Source organism: Lepisosteus platostomus, chromosome 11 (genome assembly GCF_059453375.1).
Source record: "Lepisosteus platostomus isolate fLepPlt1 chromosome 11, fLepPlt1.hap1, whole genome shotgun sequence".
Classification (NCBI taxonomy): Eukaryota; Metazoa; Chordata; class Actinopteri; order Semionotiformes; family Lepisosteidae; genus Lepisosteus; species Lepisosteus platostomus.
In genome coordinates this window covers 20,889,052-20,909,191 of record NC_142621.1, presented here as the reverse complement: position 1 = coordinate 20,909,191, position 20,140 = coordinate 20,889,052, and the positions used below count along the sequence as shown (strand labels likewise).

At 39.3% G+C, this 20,140-nt stretch overlaps 1 protein-coding gene across 1 annotated transcript in view; it reads left to right on the top strand.

The window, feature by feature from the left end:
- The window catches only part of slc30a7 (solute carrier family 30 member 7), a 42,462-nt gene that overhangs the window by 6,796 nt on the left and 15,526 nt on the right, over positions 1-20,140 (top strand). Inside the window, exons 4-8 of the mRNA XM_088598850.1 lie at positions 221-308; positions 2,672-2,801; positions 3,902-4,117; positions 5,133-5,183; positions 14,112-14,247. Coding sequence (XP_088454976.1) covers positions 221-308; positions 2,672-2,801; positions 3,902-4,117; positions 5,133-5,183; positions 14,112-14,247 — 621 coding nt within the window. The remainder of the gene's footprint in view (positions 1-220; positions 309-2,671; positions 2,802-3,901; positions 4,118-5,132; positions 5,184-14,111; positions 14,248-20,140) is intronic.

The window sequence follows — 20,140 nt, the reverse complement described above, 5'->3', positions numbered from 1 at the left end:
CTATTCCAATGCCATTTTTAGTTACTGAGTGACACAACATCAATGTACATGTGTTTGCGTCTGAACTGAACTGAGCTGGCTTTGTGTTGGAGCAAGCTGTCATCAGGCTGAGTCTGACACCAGAGAGTCAGACCGTCAGTCTGTGAATTTAGGAAGTGTTGTTTGTCGTAATGTGAAGTGGTGTCCCCTCCCACTTCACCTTGTCTGTGTTCTCTCTTAGGTATGTGAGGGCTGAGGTCCTGGCTGGGTTTGTGAACGGTCTCTTTTTAATCTTCACAGCTTTTTTCATCTTCTCTGAAGGAGTGGAGGTAGGCATTGTACTGCTGTTCTGCAAGCAGCTGAAATAATTTGTCCATAATTGACTTGTGCTTTATAGTGTACAATAGGGCAGAGCTTGGTACAAGTTAACAAATATAAATGTTTTCCTGTGCTTTGCCACCAGATGGCAGTGTGGCAAACATTGATGAGTTTGGTTAGACCAGTGGTTCTCAAACTTTTTGGACCAAGTACCACCCCTAATCCAACCAAAGCATCCAAGTACCACCTACAAGTCATCATCTCATAGGAACCCCAGAAATTCTCAATGACCAACATGAGCGGGTGTGCAGACACACTCACACATATAATAAATATTATAATAATAAACTTTATTTCATATAGCGCCTTTAAAGGTGGCTTCTCAAAGTGTTTTACAGAAAAAAAACAGTAACAACAACTAATAAAAAAGCACCGTTTCAGTGAGAGGTGTGAGCCTGTTGAGTCGAGCAAAGCAGATGTGAATTAATTTTTCGAGCCTTGATACAATTCAAAACAGAGTCTAACAGATTTTAAATCGTCAGGCATTTTCTTGACGGCAAAGGTCTCGCGGTGGATGTTGCAATGCGTCCATTAATTTCTGGAGCAACCTCTCTAATTCGTGCAACTACACCGTTATGTCGGCTTGTCATTGCTCTAGCACTGTCTGTACAAACTCCAACACATTTTATCCAGTCGATGCCATTCTCTTCGATAAATTCATTCAGAAGCTGAAATATGTGCTCTCCTGTAGTTCCTGTTGGTAGCGGTTTACAGAACAGAAAGTCCTTATGGGACGTACCCTCAAACTCGTATCTAACGTAAACGAGCAAATTTGCCAAATCGACTACAGATTCATCTAATTGCAGTGAAAAACATCTGCTCATCTTAACGCGCTCTATCAGTGTACTTTTGATGTAATCCTTCATTTCAGTAATTCTATGAGTGGCTGTGTCTTTCGGGGGGCAGCAGGTCAAGCTGTTTAGCAGCCTTTTCTCCACACATAATACGTGTCAGCTGTTTTGCCAACGGTAAATAAGGTTCTTCAAAAATAGTGTGGCTTACCTGGTTTAGCAATCCGCAAGCTTGCATTTTTCTGCGTTTCCGTTTTAATTCCGTATTTATTTAAAGTTTTTATTTCATGCGCATGGGAGCAAAACACAGAGACGCTCGGTGTATTTTTCACAAATTAACTTAGAACAGTTCTTAAATTTTTTTCTGTTATCTATCACGCTTTCCTGTGCTCACAAGATTACCAGCATTCGTAGCACGTATTTCTATGCATTCCTGTGTTTACAACCTTAGCATTGTTCCAAAATCACAGACATTCTCCTTCCTCCCCATTTGCTGGAGATACAGTAGCTTTTTTAAATACAATTGGTCACTTGCGTCCAAAGCACACATTCCTATACAGTGGTATAGAATTACAGAGTATCTCTTGTGTCCACTGAAGTATTAGCGCGCACTGTATCGTAGTACGTAGGCTGCGTATTCATCACGTATTAAAATACAAAATATGAAAACCCGTCCCGATTTTTCAGCGCACACAACACATTTCCAGGGTCATTTGAGGTCCCACCTGGCGGCACTCCACGTACCACTGCCGGTACGCGTACCACAGTTTGAGAACCACTGGGTTAGACCAAAGCCAGGGAGCAAGCTGCAAACTCTTCAGGGCTTCATTCTGACTAATTATATGTGTATCTGCTTTTGCAACACTGTAATTCATTGGTCATGGCAATAAAACACTTATTTTGAATTTGACAAAGCAAGCCTACAAAAATACAACAACAAAATTGATTTGGCTTTTTGAGGGTTGTTGCCATTGATGTCTGCATCATAGCTTTGCCTTTGAAAATACAGATGAGATCTATCCAGCATCAGTAACTTATATTACAAATGATGCTGTGACATGCAGAAAAAGAGAAAGGAGTAATACCTCCCTAAGAGGAAAAGTGAATAAGAGATGTCCTTGATGCTGCATAATTTATGGTATACAGCTTCTGGATATGTTGTCCATATCAGGGAGCCTAGGGATTAAATGTTCGTGTTGTAAAACATACAGTGCAGTTCTTGACTGGCCACGTCAATCACCCAACCTGAATCCCATTGAGCATGCTTTTCACTTACTGAAGACATGACTGAAGGCAAAAAGCCTCCAAAACAAGCAGGAACTGAAAATGGCAGCATTACAGGCCTGCCAAAGCATCATCAGGAAGAAACCCAGTGTCTGTTGATGTCTATGGGTTGCTGACTTCAGGCAGTCATCGACTGCAAAGGACTTGCAACCAAGTACTAAACATGACAATTGTATGGGAATTGTGGGGTTTTGTTCTCCTGGGGTTTGGTTGCTGAGTGCACGCATCGTGTGTTTCAGAGAGCGCTTGAGCCCCCAGACGTCCATCACGAGAGGCTGCTACCCGTGTCAGTGGCCGGACTCCTGGTTAATCTGGTCGGCATCTTTGTGTTCCAGCATGGCGGCCATGGGCACTCCCATGGAGATGAAGGTAAGAGCAGTACATTGTTCATGAGGTGAAAACAGACGTAAGAGCGGCAAGGGAGGCCACACCATGGCTGTTCCCTAATCTTTGGCTTTGCACAAAGGTCCTAAGGGGGAATGCTGTTTATGGAGAAAGTGCAGAGTCTGCCTTACTAGCAGGAGATTAAAACTCCTTCATAGCAGGTCTGAGAGGTGATAATCAGGGGTTTCTCAAATCCTAAGTATATACATATTGTATATATCACCCAGGAGAGATTCTCTGAACATAGCATGATTGTCTGGGAGGGCAAAATAATCATGAGATTACAGACTGTTCGAGGCCATTCAACTTGATGAGATTATCATGGTAATGATTCATTCATCAATGATTCACGGTAGTGTACTCAGCAGACGTGAGCTCCATTGAATATCTGGGGAGTAAGCTGGATTGATAAGTGGTATCTAGAGCTCAGATACCGGTGAACAGGCCGCTTGTCCAGGTTCTGTGAGAGAAAGGGGGTAGAGACCCCACAAGACCGCATCTTAAACCTGATGTAAACCTGATGAGTGCATCGCAGGTGTTCAGCTTGTGTTGCTTCCATTGGTGGCCATGTACATTACTTACCTGAGGCTTTTACAGTAGGTACACCCTGTCACTGACAAGTGTCAGTCAGCGTAAAGGATTTATCCATGTCCCTTCTATTTTATAAAAAGTCACTTGCAGGAATGTACCTGTGGGAATTGTCATTTTTCTGAATTTTGTGAATTAGTTATGAATGGTTATTTAAATGCTTAGTAATATATTTGTTTACCAGAATTACTTAATTTGATGTGAAGCAAACCATCTTTTGATGAAAATGTCCTTCTGGCTACATTCACGTTTGGCCTTTGTAGTTTCTAGCCTAGAAGCACATCAAGACAGTGTGACAGAGCCTGAGAGCTATGCTGCCCCAAGACCCACTCACACTGCTGTCCTGTGAAAAGAAAGAAATCTTCTTTTTTGCTTTCCATATTCTATAGCAGTATGAAAACAGCTAGTGATAGTTGCCCAATCTGCTTATTCCTCTAATGTAAAAACTGTTTCAAGTAAAAACAAACACATTTTTTTAAAAAAATGTTTGTTTGCAGGCCATGGTCACAGCCATTCACTGTTCAATGGCAGTCTGAGTCATGGACACGGTCATGGAGGCTTTAGCCATGGGCACGAGTTGAAGCACGGGCACGACGACCATGGGCACGGGCATGGGCACGACGACCATGGGCACGGACATGGGCAGGACGACCATGGGCATGGGCACGGCCACCATGGGCATGGGCACGATCACCAGGAGACGCATTGCCATGGTAAGGTAAAGCTTTGTCAGCATGCTATCCACTTCATACATCCAGATTGCTAGCTTTGGGTTTGTAACCCAGTTGTACATGTTCAGTAGAAAGTGGCACAGTGCAGTTTTCTCAAGAATTGAGGGTCTTCCACTGATACTGAGGTGCTGTTGATTGTTAAACATGGAAAAAGGTATCCCTCAGACCAGTGCTCTCTGAAAATAAATTCTCTAGTCCTGAAAAGCAGGTGGTATCAATACAGTTATCCTCACATCATGGTACAGTCAGTATTCAGTGTTTTCTGCTTGGTTCAGTTCGCTTTTGAGCGGTCTGTTTTCAGAACTTGGTTCATGTATAAACAGGCAGTACTCGGACACAGTTGATTCCTGTAATCTATGCCGTATGTTGAAATGTTATAACACGGGATCTGATTTTCCCAGAGGAACAAGGTTAGAAATGGAGGATTAGTTTCTAAGCCAAGGATGAATATCCTGCTTTCACTAAAATACTCCATTAATTAAATATAAGGGAACCAGTGACAGTGTTCACCTGGATGTGCTCAGACAGCTTGAGTTTCTTAAACTGCCTTTAAGTTGAATTGCATTGCATTTTTGCTGATATGAAAATTGATTAATGCCCTTGTGTAGCACTGATTAACTATTTACTATTCCTGCCAACAATCACATTATGTGAAAAGCTGAATATTGTTACTAATTGGTACAAAGTTTAAATTTTGGGTTCAGTTTAATAGTGAACTGCTGATTACATGTTTTCTGTGCAAAGAAATTGAGCACTGGTTTTCATCTCGGTAAAGACAATACTGAATTTAAAAAAAAGTGTTTTAGTTCTTTTAACTACAGGTCTGAATAAAGCTCTTCCAGCTATCAGAGTCATAAGGTCCCCATTACTATACACATGGATAAACTAATCTTATATTGTGTTCATTCTGTTTAAGTCTTGGAATGTGTGTTTACCATTGCAGGGGAGAGTGTAGTAAATGACTGTTTTATAATGTATTTATTTTTTTCATTTTCAGAGGATCACTCAAACACGCCAGGAAAGGGCTCCAGTAAACAGATTTTACAAGGTGAGCTGGCCTCTGTTCACAATGTCTGCTGCACTGTGGACTTGTGCTTTCTCCCAGCATGTTGGTGGGAACTGATCCAATTGTTCAGATTGAAAATTGGTTCCCTATCATACAGTAACTGCATCCCATTACTGAGACAAGAACAGATAATTTATTTAAATAACTGCAGAGTATTATTTAAATATTTAACAACACCAGAAAAAACTGTTTGCATCCTAGTCTTACTGAACACATGAAAACCTTTAAAGCCTACTCTCAGTGCTTCTATCATGCATATTGTTCTTATTAATTGTATAGAGATATTAGTATTTATTTGTACACTTCTGTTAATTTTATTAAATATCTCCTGAAATCAAGAACAGATAACAGAAATGCATGAGCAAAGGAAGATTTGGCTATTATGAGATTGTATCTGTTGAAGCATAGATTGGGATGTCAGGGGTGTAAGGTGCTAAAACAGAAGTGATAGACAGCTGCTTACTCACTTCAGTCAGAGCACCTACTGTACAAGATGAAAAGCCTATATAGATCTGGACATTTCAAGCAATCACGATCGAGTGAGGCAAACAAAGGTTAGAGAACCATTAGGGAGCTGTGATCTTGATATGGTGAGGCTTTGAAGTGTGTTTTAAAACTTTAAAAGTCTATAAGATTTAAAAGTGGGGTTGGCAAACTACAGCAACATTATTGGGATGCAAAGGAATATTTAATGGCGTGTACAATAAAAGTAACAAGCCACAAAGTTAAAAAAACAAATTATGCTTCACTGTTCTGTAATTCTCTCCAACATGCTTCCTAGTGCTTCCTGTTTCTCATTTGTTCCTGAATTTGTCTGGATCGCAGCATGATGTCTAGCTTTTGAGGATCTTTTGGTCTACTTCACTTTGTCAGGCAGGTCCTATTTAAGTGATTTCTTGATTGAGAACAGGTGTGGCAGTAATCAGGCCTGTGTGTGGCTAGAGAAATTGAACTCAGCTTTCCAAAGATGTGATAAACCACAGTTGATTTATGTTTTAACAGGGGGGAGCAATTACTTTTTCACACAGGGCCATGAAGGTTTGGATTTTTTTTTCCCTTAATAATAACAACCTTCATTTAAAAACTGAATTTTGTGTTTACTTGTGTTATCTTTGTCTAATATTTCAATTTGTTTGATGATCTGAAACATTTCAGTGTGACAAACATGCAAAAAAATAAGAAATCAGGAAGGGGGCAAACACTTTTTCACACCACTGTATAAGAGGCTTTTCTTATTTGTTCTGATGTTTGTTTTAATAGTTTGCCAAACCAAAACAGTCATCTCTAGAATTAAGGACTTACCTGCGTATGCTAGATTGGTGGAGAATTGTGTAAGTGAAATAGCTGAAAAACAAACAACAGACACTGGCATTAAAAGTATTTAGCATTGCGCTTGATGAGTGCATGGATATAAACAACATACCACAATTAGCAATTCTTGTATGAGATATTGTGACTCTGATTAAATCTGAGGAAAGCTGTGCTGCCTAAAACCCATACATGGAACCATTAAAGGGAAAGATATAGCCAAGTCATTTATTGATCATTTTGAAGAAAGAAGAATCGACAGCAAGAAAATATGTCCTGTGACAACTGACCGTGCCAATGCTACGGTTCAAAAACAAGGGATTCGTAAAAATCATTACAGATCACATTAGCTACCCCACTGTAAATTATTAATGTATTATTCCAGTCTTTCTGTCAAAATTTTGAACTATCAGCTTAACAATGTGATAACTACAGTGATGAAAATTTGTGAATTTTCTTGGCTTGATCTACTTCGACACACAAGCAGTTTCAAGCTCTGTTTCAGGTGATGGACAGTGCGTACAAGACATTCTGCTTCACAGCAGTTTTTGTTGGCTAACCTGTGGGAAGGCTTTAAGATGACTTAATTAGCCATATACAATTTCTTGCATTAGGAATTGGTCTTTTTCTCATACCCCAATTTGCTCTCCATGAGACACAGAGACAGGGAGAAAAGCTTTACGTCACAGCGCAGGGTCAGCCATTTATATGGCACCCCTGGAGCAGTTGGGGTTAAGGGCCTTGGTCAGGGGCCCAGTGGAGTAGGATTCCTCTGCCGGCCATGGGATTTGAACCGGCAACCTTCCAGCCACAGCTGCAGATCCTTAGCCACAGTGCCACCGCTCCGCTCCGGCTTTGTCACGCTTTGTGAACTATCTTGATACAATCAAGTTTTTGTGGTCAGAAAAAGGTCAAAACTACCCTGAACTGCACAATAAAAAAAATGGGTTCCAAAACTGGCCAACATCACCATGCATATAATTGAACTCAGCCTCCATCTGCAGGGTACAGATCAAATGTCATGGGTCTTCTCAACACATGGAGGACAGTTCTTGCAAAACTTAGCATTTTTTCCCAGGTCATTGATACTTCAACATTCTGCTATTTTCCAAATTCAAAGAACTTTCAGAACATCGCTAGTCCATGTTGCTGAATTTGGAGTATAAGTTTGGGAACAAATAATAGATTTATTCCATGCTGAAAAGAGAAGAAAGGAATAAACCTATTACTTATTCCTTTGCAGCCTGCGCATGCTGCCGCAGATTCCCGCCTGAACAAAATTTGAGAACTGCCATCAGATTTTTTTTGGCCTAATGTTTCGTTTCCTGATTAAACCAGACAGCTTTGATACCAGTGACATGGATTTTTCGGCATTTCGGGGATGGGTGCTGAGGTATTTCCACACACGAAGGCAGTTCTTTGTCTCTTCTGTAGCCAGTTAACAACTGGAAAATCAGGTTATTGTGCAGCTTAAAGTGACAAGCCTGAGATTGTAGAACTCCGTAAGGGCAATGATCACACTAAATAGTAAGACATGCATAGTAATTTATTCATTTTAGATATGTTTAATATTAAATTTAAAGTAGTAATGTCTTTGTATGCTCCTTCGGAAAGGTTGCTGACCCCAGTGTACAATTTCAGGAAAGCAGACTTTGAAGCAATGAGATAGATCTTCAAAGAAGTAGAATGAGAGAAGACATAAACATAAAGCATGAAGGATAGTCTGCTTGAAGTACATCTGTTTATTCCAAGAGTAAATAGATGAATGTCTAGAAAGCAGTAGGCTAAGTGTTTTTACAGACCAGTAAATTAAGGAGTACTAAAGCACTACATTAAATAATTAAGAACAGTATCCAGTTAAAGAAAGAGTGCAATAAATTGCAATAACAGGTAAAAGCAATCTTATGCCAAGAGAGAAAATTTTATTTTAGTCAAAATAAGGTTTTTCAGTAGTGCAACAGCAAAAAGACACTGGGAATTCAGTGGTCACTGTGATCACGGGTTTGAGCCCGTTTCATATCATTAGCTAACTGTGACGGGGATTCGTGAAGTGGCTGAGTGTAATGAGCTGAGTACTGCTGAGGGGATGGTGGGATTCGTTATAAGACAAGTAGTTCAAAGGTGGGCAGGTCTGGAGAGCTTGTCTACACTTGCTCATTCTCCAGTGTGTGGCTGAGAGCTGAGATGTGAAAAAAACAGTTTATGATTTCAAATCAAGCAGGTATAACATAAAAAGTCTAAATTAAAAGTAAAGAATGAAGTATGGAGTATTTGAAAAAAAAAATGAAGACTTAGAATGAAAGGGGAAGGGCTAATAAATATTTAACTGAGGCGTTAAGGAAGACAATTAAGGAAGAAATGCCAGCAGCCATATCACCCCGCAACTCACATCTGACACCCGTCATAACCTCTTAGCAATCCTCATCTATAAAGTGGCTTCATCAATCTGTTCTTCTCCCCACTGATAGCTGATGTGTGGTGAGCGTACTGTGCGCACTACAGCTGCCGTCGCATCATCCAGGTGGATGCTGCACATTGGTGGTGGTGGTGGGGAATTCCCATTACCTGTAAAGGTAATTACCTGTAAAGCACTTTTACACAGTTGAGTGTAAAAGCGCTGTATAAATGTAAGGAATTATTATTAACTGACAACATTCTTCATACTGACCACAGTTCTATATTAAATACTATTGGCATCATAGAATCAGAAAATAGAAACACTTAAATCTTAAAACATAAATAAGATGTTATTAACAGTCAGTCAAAACAGCAGTGATATGCTGATTGCAAAATTGCTAATGAAGCAGCCATCCATAAAAAAGGCATTAAGGGGTAGACATGACAGAGTCACTGGGAAATTTTGACTACATTATGGTGTCTATTAGACTTTAGTCTACAGTTAAGGAAGGAGTGAGGACACATTAAAGTTTCCATTCACACCATCATTAAAAATATTCAATTTAAACTCTGCACTTAATTTCTAATTCAACCAAAGGGAATAATATTAGAAGGGGGATGAATACTTTTTGCAAGAAATTCTACATGTTGCATGGGTGATTTCCAGCTGCAGGAAGCTACAAAACGAACAACAAAAAACACAAAGAAATCTCTGTGTTTATGTAGATTCTTCCTTGTCTCCTGCAAGACAATGTGAGGAAGCAATAAAACAAGCAAATTAAATGTTTTGGAAAAGACCAAAACCTGGGGGATTTAAATCAGGAATGTTATGCTCAAGCTTTACAATATACTCTACAGACCTTATTTAGAACATTGTGCTCAGTTTTGATCACCAGACCACAAAAGGGTTGGTTTTAGTTTTTGGTTTTAAAGAACAGTAAAAAGAATGATTCCCGTTTTGTCCTGTATCATTTATTTGTCATATACAGACAGGTTAAAGTAACAATCTCTGTGGACAAGAGCGAACACCAAGGCACTGCTTCCTTGTCTCTTCTGGCTTGTGCTTCACTGTTAATTCTGACGTCCACTGGGTTGACATTTCAGTGCCCTTTAGGATTTTGGATACTTGAATCAGACCAGTAGTCTTTTTCTGTTCAGGATGTAAAATATTTAGTTTGGTTTTTTTTTCTTAATTTCAGTGTAGGCCTAAAATGTTATTGCTTTTCTCTGGCCTGATTCCAGAGCAGCAATATCTTTTTTGTAACCTAGTTAGCAAAATATTATAAATGAGGTCTGTCTTCTGCATTGACTAGTTTTAAGACATCACTTTATTCAAATTCTATTCTTATATCTGTATATCCAAGCATTCAATTTGCTAGAGTGGAAACTGGGATGACATATAGATTATCTTAAAGCTGTAGCTAAAGTTCTTGAGGTCACTGGTGTTGGGAAAATTCTGTGATTCTGCCCATGAAAACCTGTTACTGAGGATTTTACTGCAGTGCTTAACCTCCTTAATACCTTTACTGAACGATCAAGGTGACTCACTGAAGTTTCACTCCAGTTTCTGAATCATTCTAAAGATAGTGGAGTAAATGAACAGCATGTATTTTATGAATGAATCTGAATTTTTTGTATACGGTCATTTTGAACAGTTATGTTGTTGATATGTTTGGTATTCCTTTCTCTTTTCATGCACCTATATTTTGATGGGTCAGAGTTAGAGGAAATTCATTTTGATGTCATTTTTATGTTTTCACTCATCAGACAAAGAATGAAAAGAGTCTCTTTACATTAACTGCCAAATGTTAAAAGTTTAACCTTTTTTAAAAAATAAGCCTTGAAAAAAGGACTCAATTTCCCACTATGGTGATTTTGTGAAATGCACTTAAAGACAGATTTATACTTAACCAGAAAAGAAGAGGCCCATCAGTTCACCAACAGGGAACTTTCAGGAAAGGTCCAGCAGTAATGGCCACAAAAGTGCCGACGTGTGTGGCATGATGAAAAAGATTGGGAGATCAAATTGGTACCTGTTTTTTGTTCATGGGGTGATGCAGTTCAAGTGCTGTCTGTTTCAAGCAACAGCAACAGAAATCTGAAATAAAATTACACTGCTGCTAGAGAAAGACGTTTTATGTTTCAAAAGTGTGACTGTAACTGTCCCTGAAGAGGTGTGCTAGGAGTCTTCTGCCTCTGCTAGTTAGAATCAGTTTGATGTAGTTTTCTTGCACAGGTGTATAGTGTGTTGGATGTACACACAGGCTGCAGTACCTGTTTGTGCCCAACAGAGTGTGCCATTGACTAATTGACAATCAGCAGGGATGATCTTAGGGAAGAACTTTATGATGAGTTTTATGGTTATTCATTTTACTGTTTCACTGTTGCTGGTCTTTTAGGAGCACTTTAAATTCTCATCCCTCTCTTGAGCCCTTGGGTTCTCAGGTTTTGAAGACAGTTTTCTTGGCCAGGGTCAAGATTTTAGTTTTTTTTTGTATCGAGAGCTACAGATACTGCAATTTACACATGCAGTTTAACATGTCCTTAGAAATCTAGTATTTTTAGAAATGTGAGATCAAATCTCATAAACATCTGCATTAAGTTACTTAAATATCAAAATAGGACTGTTATTGACTACAGTGGGAAGCAGAATAACAGCAACAAGGGGTATGTAAACTGAGACTTGCAATAATTACAGATGCACGCTTCTTACGAGGTACCAGCTATTACTTTACTTGTTCCAGAATACCAAACATAAATCTCCACAACTTCAGAAATGTTGTCTTCCATTCTGAACTAAAAGTTAAAGCATGTGGTTGGGTTTTAACATCTGTATAGGTACCAGGCTTTCACCAAAACTAAATTTTCTCTATACTATTTTATTCCTAAAACAACTGCTTTATTGATATTCAAATGGCATCTATAGATATTGACTTATATAGCTAAGATGAGACTGCTGTTCACAAATCCTGAAATGGCTGTAACTGAAATATAGTGGAAAAGCAGTGGTAAGCCTGTACTTATTGGCTTTGATACCTGACATGCATGCATGGCCTTAAATGAGTCTATGGATCACACGCTAACATGATGGCCAAGATGCACCTCAGTCACATGGAATTTCTCTTGCAAACAGACTGAATTGTGAGCAGAGTATGGGACACCACTCACTGCTACTATGTGACTTGATGCGGCAGCTCACTGTGAGGCAGGACAGTGTTGTGCTTTGCAGGACGCTGCAACTTTAAATGTGCTGTGCCCTGGTCTTGTGGTTGATGCTTGTGAGAAAGTGAGTGAGGAAGGAATGCAGATTGCCCTTCACCCTGGCAGAGAGGGGTCTCTCCAGGAGGCCCCCTGAAGGGAAACTGGTCTTTGCTGCCATGGGGGAGGGCGGTTTACAGCCCTTATGCTGGTTTCAGCAGTGCCCGTTCCCGTTAGTGCTTCAGGGCACTTTACCCTAACAACCTGCCATTAAATCAGCGCGGGGGCCGTTACAGCTCCTGAGCCTCTTTGATTTCCCTCCTGGCTGGTAGGTTTATTTTCTCCTTTTTACAAGAGCAGCAGGCTATTGAAAAGGGCCTCCAAGCCTCTTCTACATTCCAGCACTTCTTTCAAAATCCCATCCGTACAGAAACTCGTTTGTTCGATTCAACAACTTGCCGAGCCAAAGTGCAAGCAAGGTCTGGTGCGATGAAAAGATGACATTGGATGGAATTCAGTATGTTTTGTAACCAAATTCTGAGAAGAATTTAATTGAAATTTATTAACTTTATCCAAAAAACCTTACATAAGATCTTTTAATTATTTAATGATGAACAGCTACTAGTGAACTTGAAGTTAGAGTCTAAATTGATAAAGGGAAAGATTAGAGATAAGATGAGAGAGCTGAAACCCAAAGAATCAGGGTGCAGTTCAGTAGAAAGTGAGTTGTCTAGTTTGGTTTCTTACTGCATAGAATAACTGTTGATGAATGCAACATTTAAGGAAGATAATTGTTGTCTAATGTGTCTAAATTTGGGGTTTATAATTTTATTAAAAAAGACTACAAATAAAGAAGGCAATTTACAAGCAGTGCACTGGGAACAGATGGAAACAGAAACAAGAGGAGAATGATAGTCATACATTAAACAAAATGTTAAGACATCAAAATTATTTTAGGTCTAAAACAATTAAGCAAAATTAAAAACGCCTTAAAAGTGCTAAAAATAAAAGTATACAGAGCTACAGATACAGCTGAAAAAAGAGGGAGACTGGAAAGAATATTGCAATATGGACAAAACATACTATCAAAGTATCAGAACAGAGTTGAAGACTCAAAATTTATCCATAAAATAAAGATTCAAGTTTAAGAAAATGTGACTTGATGGAGAAATTAAGAAAAAATGTAGAAAAATGTGTGGTGTGAAAAGGCTCAGGATAAGACTGTACTGAGCTTCAGGCTGGTCTAAAAAAGGGTATTAGACTCTCCAAGAAAGAGGTGCGTGTTTTGTGGCTATGGGTGCTAAGTGGCTTCCCATGTCCATCAGGAGACTTGGAGGATCTTAGCCCGTGGGGGCGATGCAGTGGGTTCAGGCTGGGGACGCTCGAGTTGGGCCCATTGTGTAAATGGCTGTGGCTGACTCAGCACATCGCCCTTCTGGAACATGGAGGTCTATCACATGAGGAATGATACAGGCAAGGCCCTAAGAGAGACTCCGCCATCTGTTAAAATTCAAGATGTAAAACCATCAGTCATCTCCATCACTTAGCACAAACTGCCTAATGTGTAGATTAATTTTCACCTACTCTAGATGCCCTCTAGTTCACAATCTTTGAAATGGTGTGTGATGCTGTAGGCTGAAAAGGGTGCTTCTTGTTGAGCCAGTGCTCTTAAATGCTCCTGGATTCATGCATCCTGCCTGCTCCCTGGTGTGGAGAGAAGGCTGTGGGGACAGCACTGCAGCTCTCTGACCTGCCTGCTCAAAATGGCACTAACCATCAACACCCTGCTGTGCTCCCAGGCTTGGCAGTGCTTAAGGCTTTTGTCCAGTTAGGTAATTGAGGCCTTTGTGGAAACCTGGCACTGGCTGTGAAGAGGGAGAAACACCCTTTAGTGCGAAGTTGGTTGTGTCTTAGAGGGTGTACAGAAAAAAAAATACAGATTTGAGTTTGTTATTCTTCTGCCATTTTTATAAATGTTTAATTTTTGTATTTACTTTATCCTTTCAGGAGTCTTTCTGCACATCGTAGCAGACACCCTAGGAAGTATTGGAGTCATCATTTCAGCTATATTAATGCAGAAATATGACCTCATGATAGCTGACCCTATCTGTTCCATGTTGATCGCCATTCTCATAGGAGTGAGGTGAGTTTTTCAACATCCTGGGATCTGATATAACAAAGAAAGGAAACGGGTAAATTCCATGAGCACTGTTGTGCTGAAGTGTCTAGCCAAAAACATTGTAGAAAAACTGTAACTTGTACTTTCCAGAACACAAGTGGGTGATTATTACTAATGGAACAATTAAATTAAGTCCATGAAAATTAGATTAAATAAGATTGTGTAATCTGCTGTTACAATTTCATTAATTTACTTGAAATTATAGGTGATTATTAAGCAGCTGTCTCTGCAAAAACTATCTTGAAAGATAGTCATGGCAGAAGGAACATTGTAGACTCTCAAAGAATGCACACATGGAAATTAACGAAAGGTGATTCTTCTGTTTGAAGGAAGAGTAGCAGGGAACAACATTGGTGTTGCACACAACTCTGAAGTGTAACACTAAAGTCAGTTCTTGCTGCAAATTGATCTTCCCTTCAGAATTATCCGTTATAACTGCGTTAAAAGAGTTTGCAGCATTCGATAGCACTATTTTTCACTTCTAAGAATTTTTTAGTTTGGGTTGTAATTGATGCTGCTCATGTTCAGCCAAGCAGCTCTAGGTTAACATCTCCCAGGCTCCTTCATTGCAGACGTCCTCTCCCTGCCTGGCCAGAACAGTGTCCTACTGCTGTGAATTCAGACCAAAGATTGCTTAATGTTTAAATAGAAGACATGAAGTTTTTGGGAATCTTTAACATCAAGTTGATGTGTTTTCCTGATCTTATGATTGTTGTAATTACTTTGAATAGCAGATTATAAAATACAGAGTATGGGCCAGGATGACTGGCTTTCTGGATGGAGAGAGTTCATCTGTGAGCAGTTGGTTCATCTCCTTAAGTCTATGGGCCCAGCTTTTGAAAAAATATGGCTTCATGGAGAAATACTGAAAAAATCAGGAAAAGGGTGCTTTACAGACATGTTAAAGGGCTCAGGATAGAGTATATATTGATCTACAGGCACAACTGAGGAAAGTTATTTGAGAGGAGGAATAGAATCTTTCAATGGAGGTAAAATCATGTTTTTTCCCCATACTTCAACTGTAAGAGGAAGAGTAGTTTACAAGATAGTGGGGGCTTAGCAGAATTTGTTGAATTTTAAGCAAAGTTGCAGGTAATACCAGATGTGGCAGGTACCGAAGAGCTACCATATGCACACAGACAGAAGATGAAACATATTATGGATCTGTTTTGTCTATGTTGGATTCCTGGCTAAGCTTGAGTGTCTTTGCAAATCGTGTGTTCAAGTTATTAGACTGGGAGCCGTTTTAACAGAGTGTTTCAGCAACAAAGACTTGTTCCTTGAAGCAAAAAGCCTTACTTTCACATCTTTAAACACCCTGGCAGTGCCTCGTTTCTTGCACAGTGTTTATGATTTCTACAGATAAATGTTTCGTGTGATAGCATATCTGGGGGGATCTGTGATGCACAAGTGTCATGTTCTGACCTGCCTCATGTCATGTGCCTCCAGGATGGACTCTTGTGTTCTGTGACCATCTGCAGTATAAACAGTGTTCTGGTTATGGATGGATGCAATATAAAATTTAAACCAGTCAGTGATGTTATAAATAAAAATAGTCTTCAAAAGCTGCATTGTTTCGAAACAGTTCCCCACCCACCATACCAGCTCTGTATAAAAAATGCCTTTGGAACAGGAAAGATGTGATTTAGCCTTTACCCTTCCCTGACAGGGAGCTGTTCTAAAAATATACAGCTGTCAAGTCACCCAGTCAGCCTTTTTTCCAATAGTTAAAGTTGTTGATTCTGCAAGCAGAACAACTGTACTGTACATGCAGGATGGTGGAGGTTGAAGCCCCTTGCTACCTCATGTAACAGTCTGCAGGTACAGCCTGTCTTTTTCAGGATTCAGTAGCATGGGTTGTATTAAATGGTGAATGATGAGATGCATGCTATGACTGATGCCATTATTGACCACACAAGTCTTTTCTGCTGAGAATGAGAGAAAACCATTGACATAATTTGGAGGTGTGACATATAACAGGGACACATCGTTAACCATTTCACAAAAAACAGCATACGCTCTTGAGTGTTGAGAACAGGACATGGGAGATGGAGAAAGATCAATCCAAAGACTGCCCTAGAACTGCAACGCAAGGGACATGGAAATTGACAGACATGTTTGGCTTAGTGAGGTGATTCATAGCTATAACTGTTTCACAAAGTTTCATGATAGTAGTTTGATTTCAGATGCATGACAAATCAAAGCTGTTGAATTAATGGGGTGTCCTGTTAAGTGTATATAAGCCAAGCTTAGTTTAGGAACAAGGTATCCAACAAAATTATGCATTTTTGCCCTTGCCCTGTAGTTTGACTGATCCTATGTAAACTGAAAAAAGCAACGACCCTGTTACTGTGCTGTGTGATCTGGGCCATAATGCCATCCTGGCAGCAGTTCCCTGAGCAGCAAGCTCATTCCTGTGACAAGATTACAAGTAATTATAATTATTTATATAGTGCCATTCAAACTGAAGGAATTCCGAGGCTCTTTTTGGACGAATCCTACTTCACCTACCACTGAAGTATATTCCCACCTGGGTTACACACAGCTGCTATTCTGCATCAGCAGCCACACTACACAGACGTTCAGGTGGGGAAAAGAGAAATTACTTCACCACTTAATTTAAGAGGAGCTTTCCAGAGGCCGGATTGCACAAGTCCAGAGTGGAATGTAGCCAGGATACCAGGGATAACACCCCTACTTTGACAAACTCTCATGGGATCTGTAGTGAGCACATTCACTATAGGACACCTACAGCACAGTGTACCCAGTCACCAGATTTATCAAAAGCCATAAGTCACTGCAAGGTCTTTAATATGTGTTAAACATTGAAAGCCACTCTTTTTCGCCTTGCAATGCATCTCAAGTTTCGGAACAGTTCTTTTGCTTATGAATGAACAAAAACTGTTTTTTTTTATCTGACCAAGAAGACTAAGCTTTTGTTCTCAATTCTTTTATTCTTTGTTTAAATTCAAAGTATCACCATTCCAGAGCCTCTGTGGCATCATTGTCAGGATAAAAAGACACGAGAGAGACTTGTTTCAGTAATAAATCTGAGAAACTGCTTATGATTGTTGGGAGTTGTGCAAATGCATTAGAGTTCTCCAACATGTGCCAGCCATTCTCTATATTATTATGGTGTTAAAAAGCTGAAATGGGAAAATAAACTTTTATGTTTTAGCTCAAGTTAATCATGTATGCATTTTACACAATTACATTGTCTTACAGTATATTTTTTGTAAGGGTTGATGCCTCTGGAACCTACAAAGGGTTGTTAGAATTTGGAGAAAACTGCTCGGTTGTGTTATGATAGCTGATACCTTGGCTTCCTTCAGAAAACATCCGAGAGGTCCTCAATTCAATTAGCTACTAGCAACCGAAGAAGCCGAAGTTCCTCAATCTAATCTGGGGCAGTAGCATGGAGTAGTGGTCAGGGCTCTGCATTGCAGCTGTTGTACCCTTGAGCAGGATAATTAATTCAAACTGTTTAGTACTGTTTAGTTAATCATTGTAAATGAAAATTCATTCTCAATTGATTTAACTAGTTCAAGAAAGGATGAATTTTTCATATATTCCAAAAAAGATCCATGCATCCAGGAAGCTAGATAGGTAATTTGGTTTTGTTTTTGACTGAAAATTTGGGTTCGGTGGCAGGCATCTTCAGTTGTCAGGAATGTTTTGGCGCAGAAGCAGTGAGATAACTCGGGGAATAAGAAACATTTTCCTCTGGTTTAAGAATGTGTATCTACAGTAAGACTCTACAGTATTTGATGTCCAGTTTGCGAAGGTGTGACACCTGATGGAAGGTGGCAGCTGGAATTTTCTTACAAAGCGCATGTTGGGATACAACTCCCAGGGGTGTACAAACACCAGATTCACATCTTCATGGATTTGTCTTGTGTTCTTTGTTTTCTGAATCATTTATGTATGTATAAAAAGTGTTGGCTTTTTTTTCTACATTTTGCATTCTGTGCAAGGAGTGTGTTGCAGCCTGAAATATCTAGCCATTTTTTATAGTGGGCTTTCCATCAGGAGTTGGGTGTGTTATTGTAGTAAAAGAGCAACATTTGTTACTGCTTTGTTTTAATCTTTTCTGTTGTTGGTATGGCCCTTCTTGTGTTTGGGTCACAAGAAGTTATAGGTAAAAAAAGCTGCTTTGACTTTAATATTTGCAAGCTGCAACAACAATAATTGTAACAATAAAATTACAAATAAAGTTACAACAGTTTGACTTAATATTTATCTTGAAAATTAGAGGAAAACCGTTTGTTTTTTACTTTTTTGTCTTCTGATGAGAGACAATTCCCCCTTTTTCCTTCCTTGTCATTTGAGACCATTTTTGTTTCATGTTGCCACTTGGTTTCACGCACAAGCTGAGGTTAATTTACCAGTCTCTTGCAAGCAGGTATGATGAACCTGTTTGTGAACTGTAGACTGAGAAAGATGGTGAAGCAACTCAAGACAGCTGTCTGTATCACTGCCAGAGTTAAAGCGAGCAGGTTTCTAGTAGTGAGGTGAGGGTAAGAAGAATGGCATATTTGAGCTGGGAGTGTATAGCAAGAGATTCGAAAAAAGATTGCATCTGATTCTAATGGCAATGCACTTCCTTCATAGAATACTTGCTGAAGCTAGTCAGTTAAAACTAGTTAATCGGCTAAAATCCCGTGATCAATGCTAAATCAGGGAACTGGTTTTCATACAAAAACGTCTTTTGCAAAACTTTTCGATCATCTCAACACACCACTTCTGGGATTGTACTTTGTTCTTTAGGTTTTGACAAGAAAAAAATAGATGTAAATCCTTTGCCGTTATGTTTACTTGGCAAGGGCTTGTTTACACAGGGAGGTCCCTTGCCTAGGCTGTGGTAAATTACTGAGTGATGGAACTTCTTTTATCTCAATGTGCACTCTGAGCTATGACCTATTTAAGGTCAGAGCCCAGAGGATATTAATAAGATACCCTATTTCTGTTTATTTTAATTACCAATGTGCAAATGGCCAGTTTTTAAACACATGCTGTTTTCTTTGTACTGTTTATTGTAAGATTGTTAATGCACTTCTGCAAATGTGCAAAACTCACTCCTTTTTGTAGAGTTTAAAGCTGGAAATCTTGGATTAGTGGTTTACTCTTGTGGAATAATTTTCACTCAAACTGGTCTGCTGTTTTAATTGGAGACAAGCAACTACCTTCAAAAGCACAAGTAAAGTTTTATTCCATGCTGAAAAGAGAAGAAATGAAACGCAACAATTCAGCTGTGGAGCCTTCTACGGGTGTCAAAAACTGTGCTGTTAATTGGGTAGTGTTTGCTCAAGTAAAAAATGTTGACCTTTATATCACTTTCTTTAAGAGAAGTTACCACAGAAGTATTTCTTAAACCAAATCTATTTGTGTGACTAGTTACATGCACATCTGTGATTTTAATTTGTGCATTAGCTGTAGGGCTGTTCAGAATTTGTCCATGACCACAAAGCTGGTGCTGTTCCATTATTAATCACTTTATTAGTGATCAGTGAGCTCAACAATAAATGTCAAGCAGGTCTTGGTGTCAGTGGCTGCGGAGGAGAGAATGATCAGATTGAGACTAGCAAATGACTTGCACAAAAATTTTAAAGACTTGCAAAACTGGTATTAACGCAATGTTACAGGAGCAGAAATAATTCAACAGCAGCAAGGGGTTTGGCCAGTTTTTAACGGTAATGTGATTGATTTTATAGTCTGCAGACCAAAGTATACTCATTTGACTAAACATCTGATGTGTTGGCATGTTTATAATACCTTCTGGGTTTCAGACCACAATGCAGTAGTTTGTAAAAATGACACAGGATAAAAAATACTTGGAAACTGGAAGAATTTTCCATTG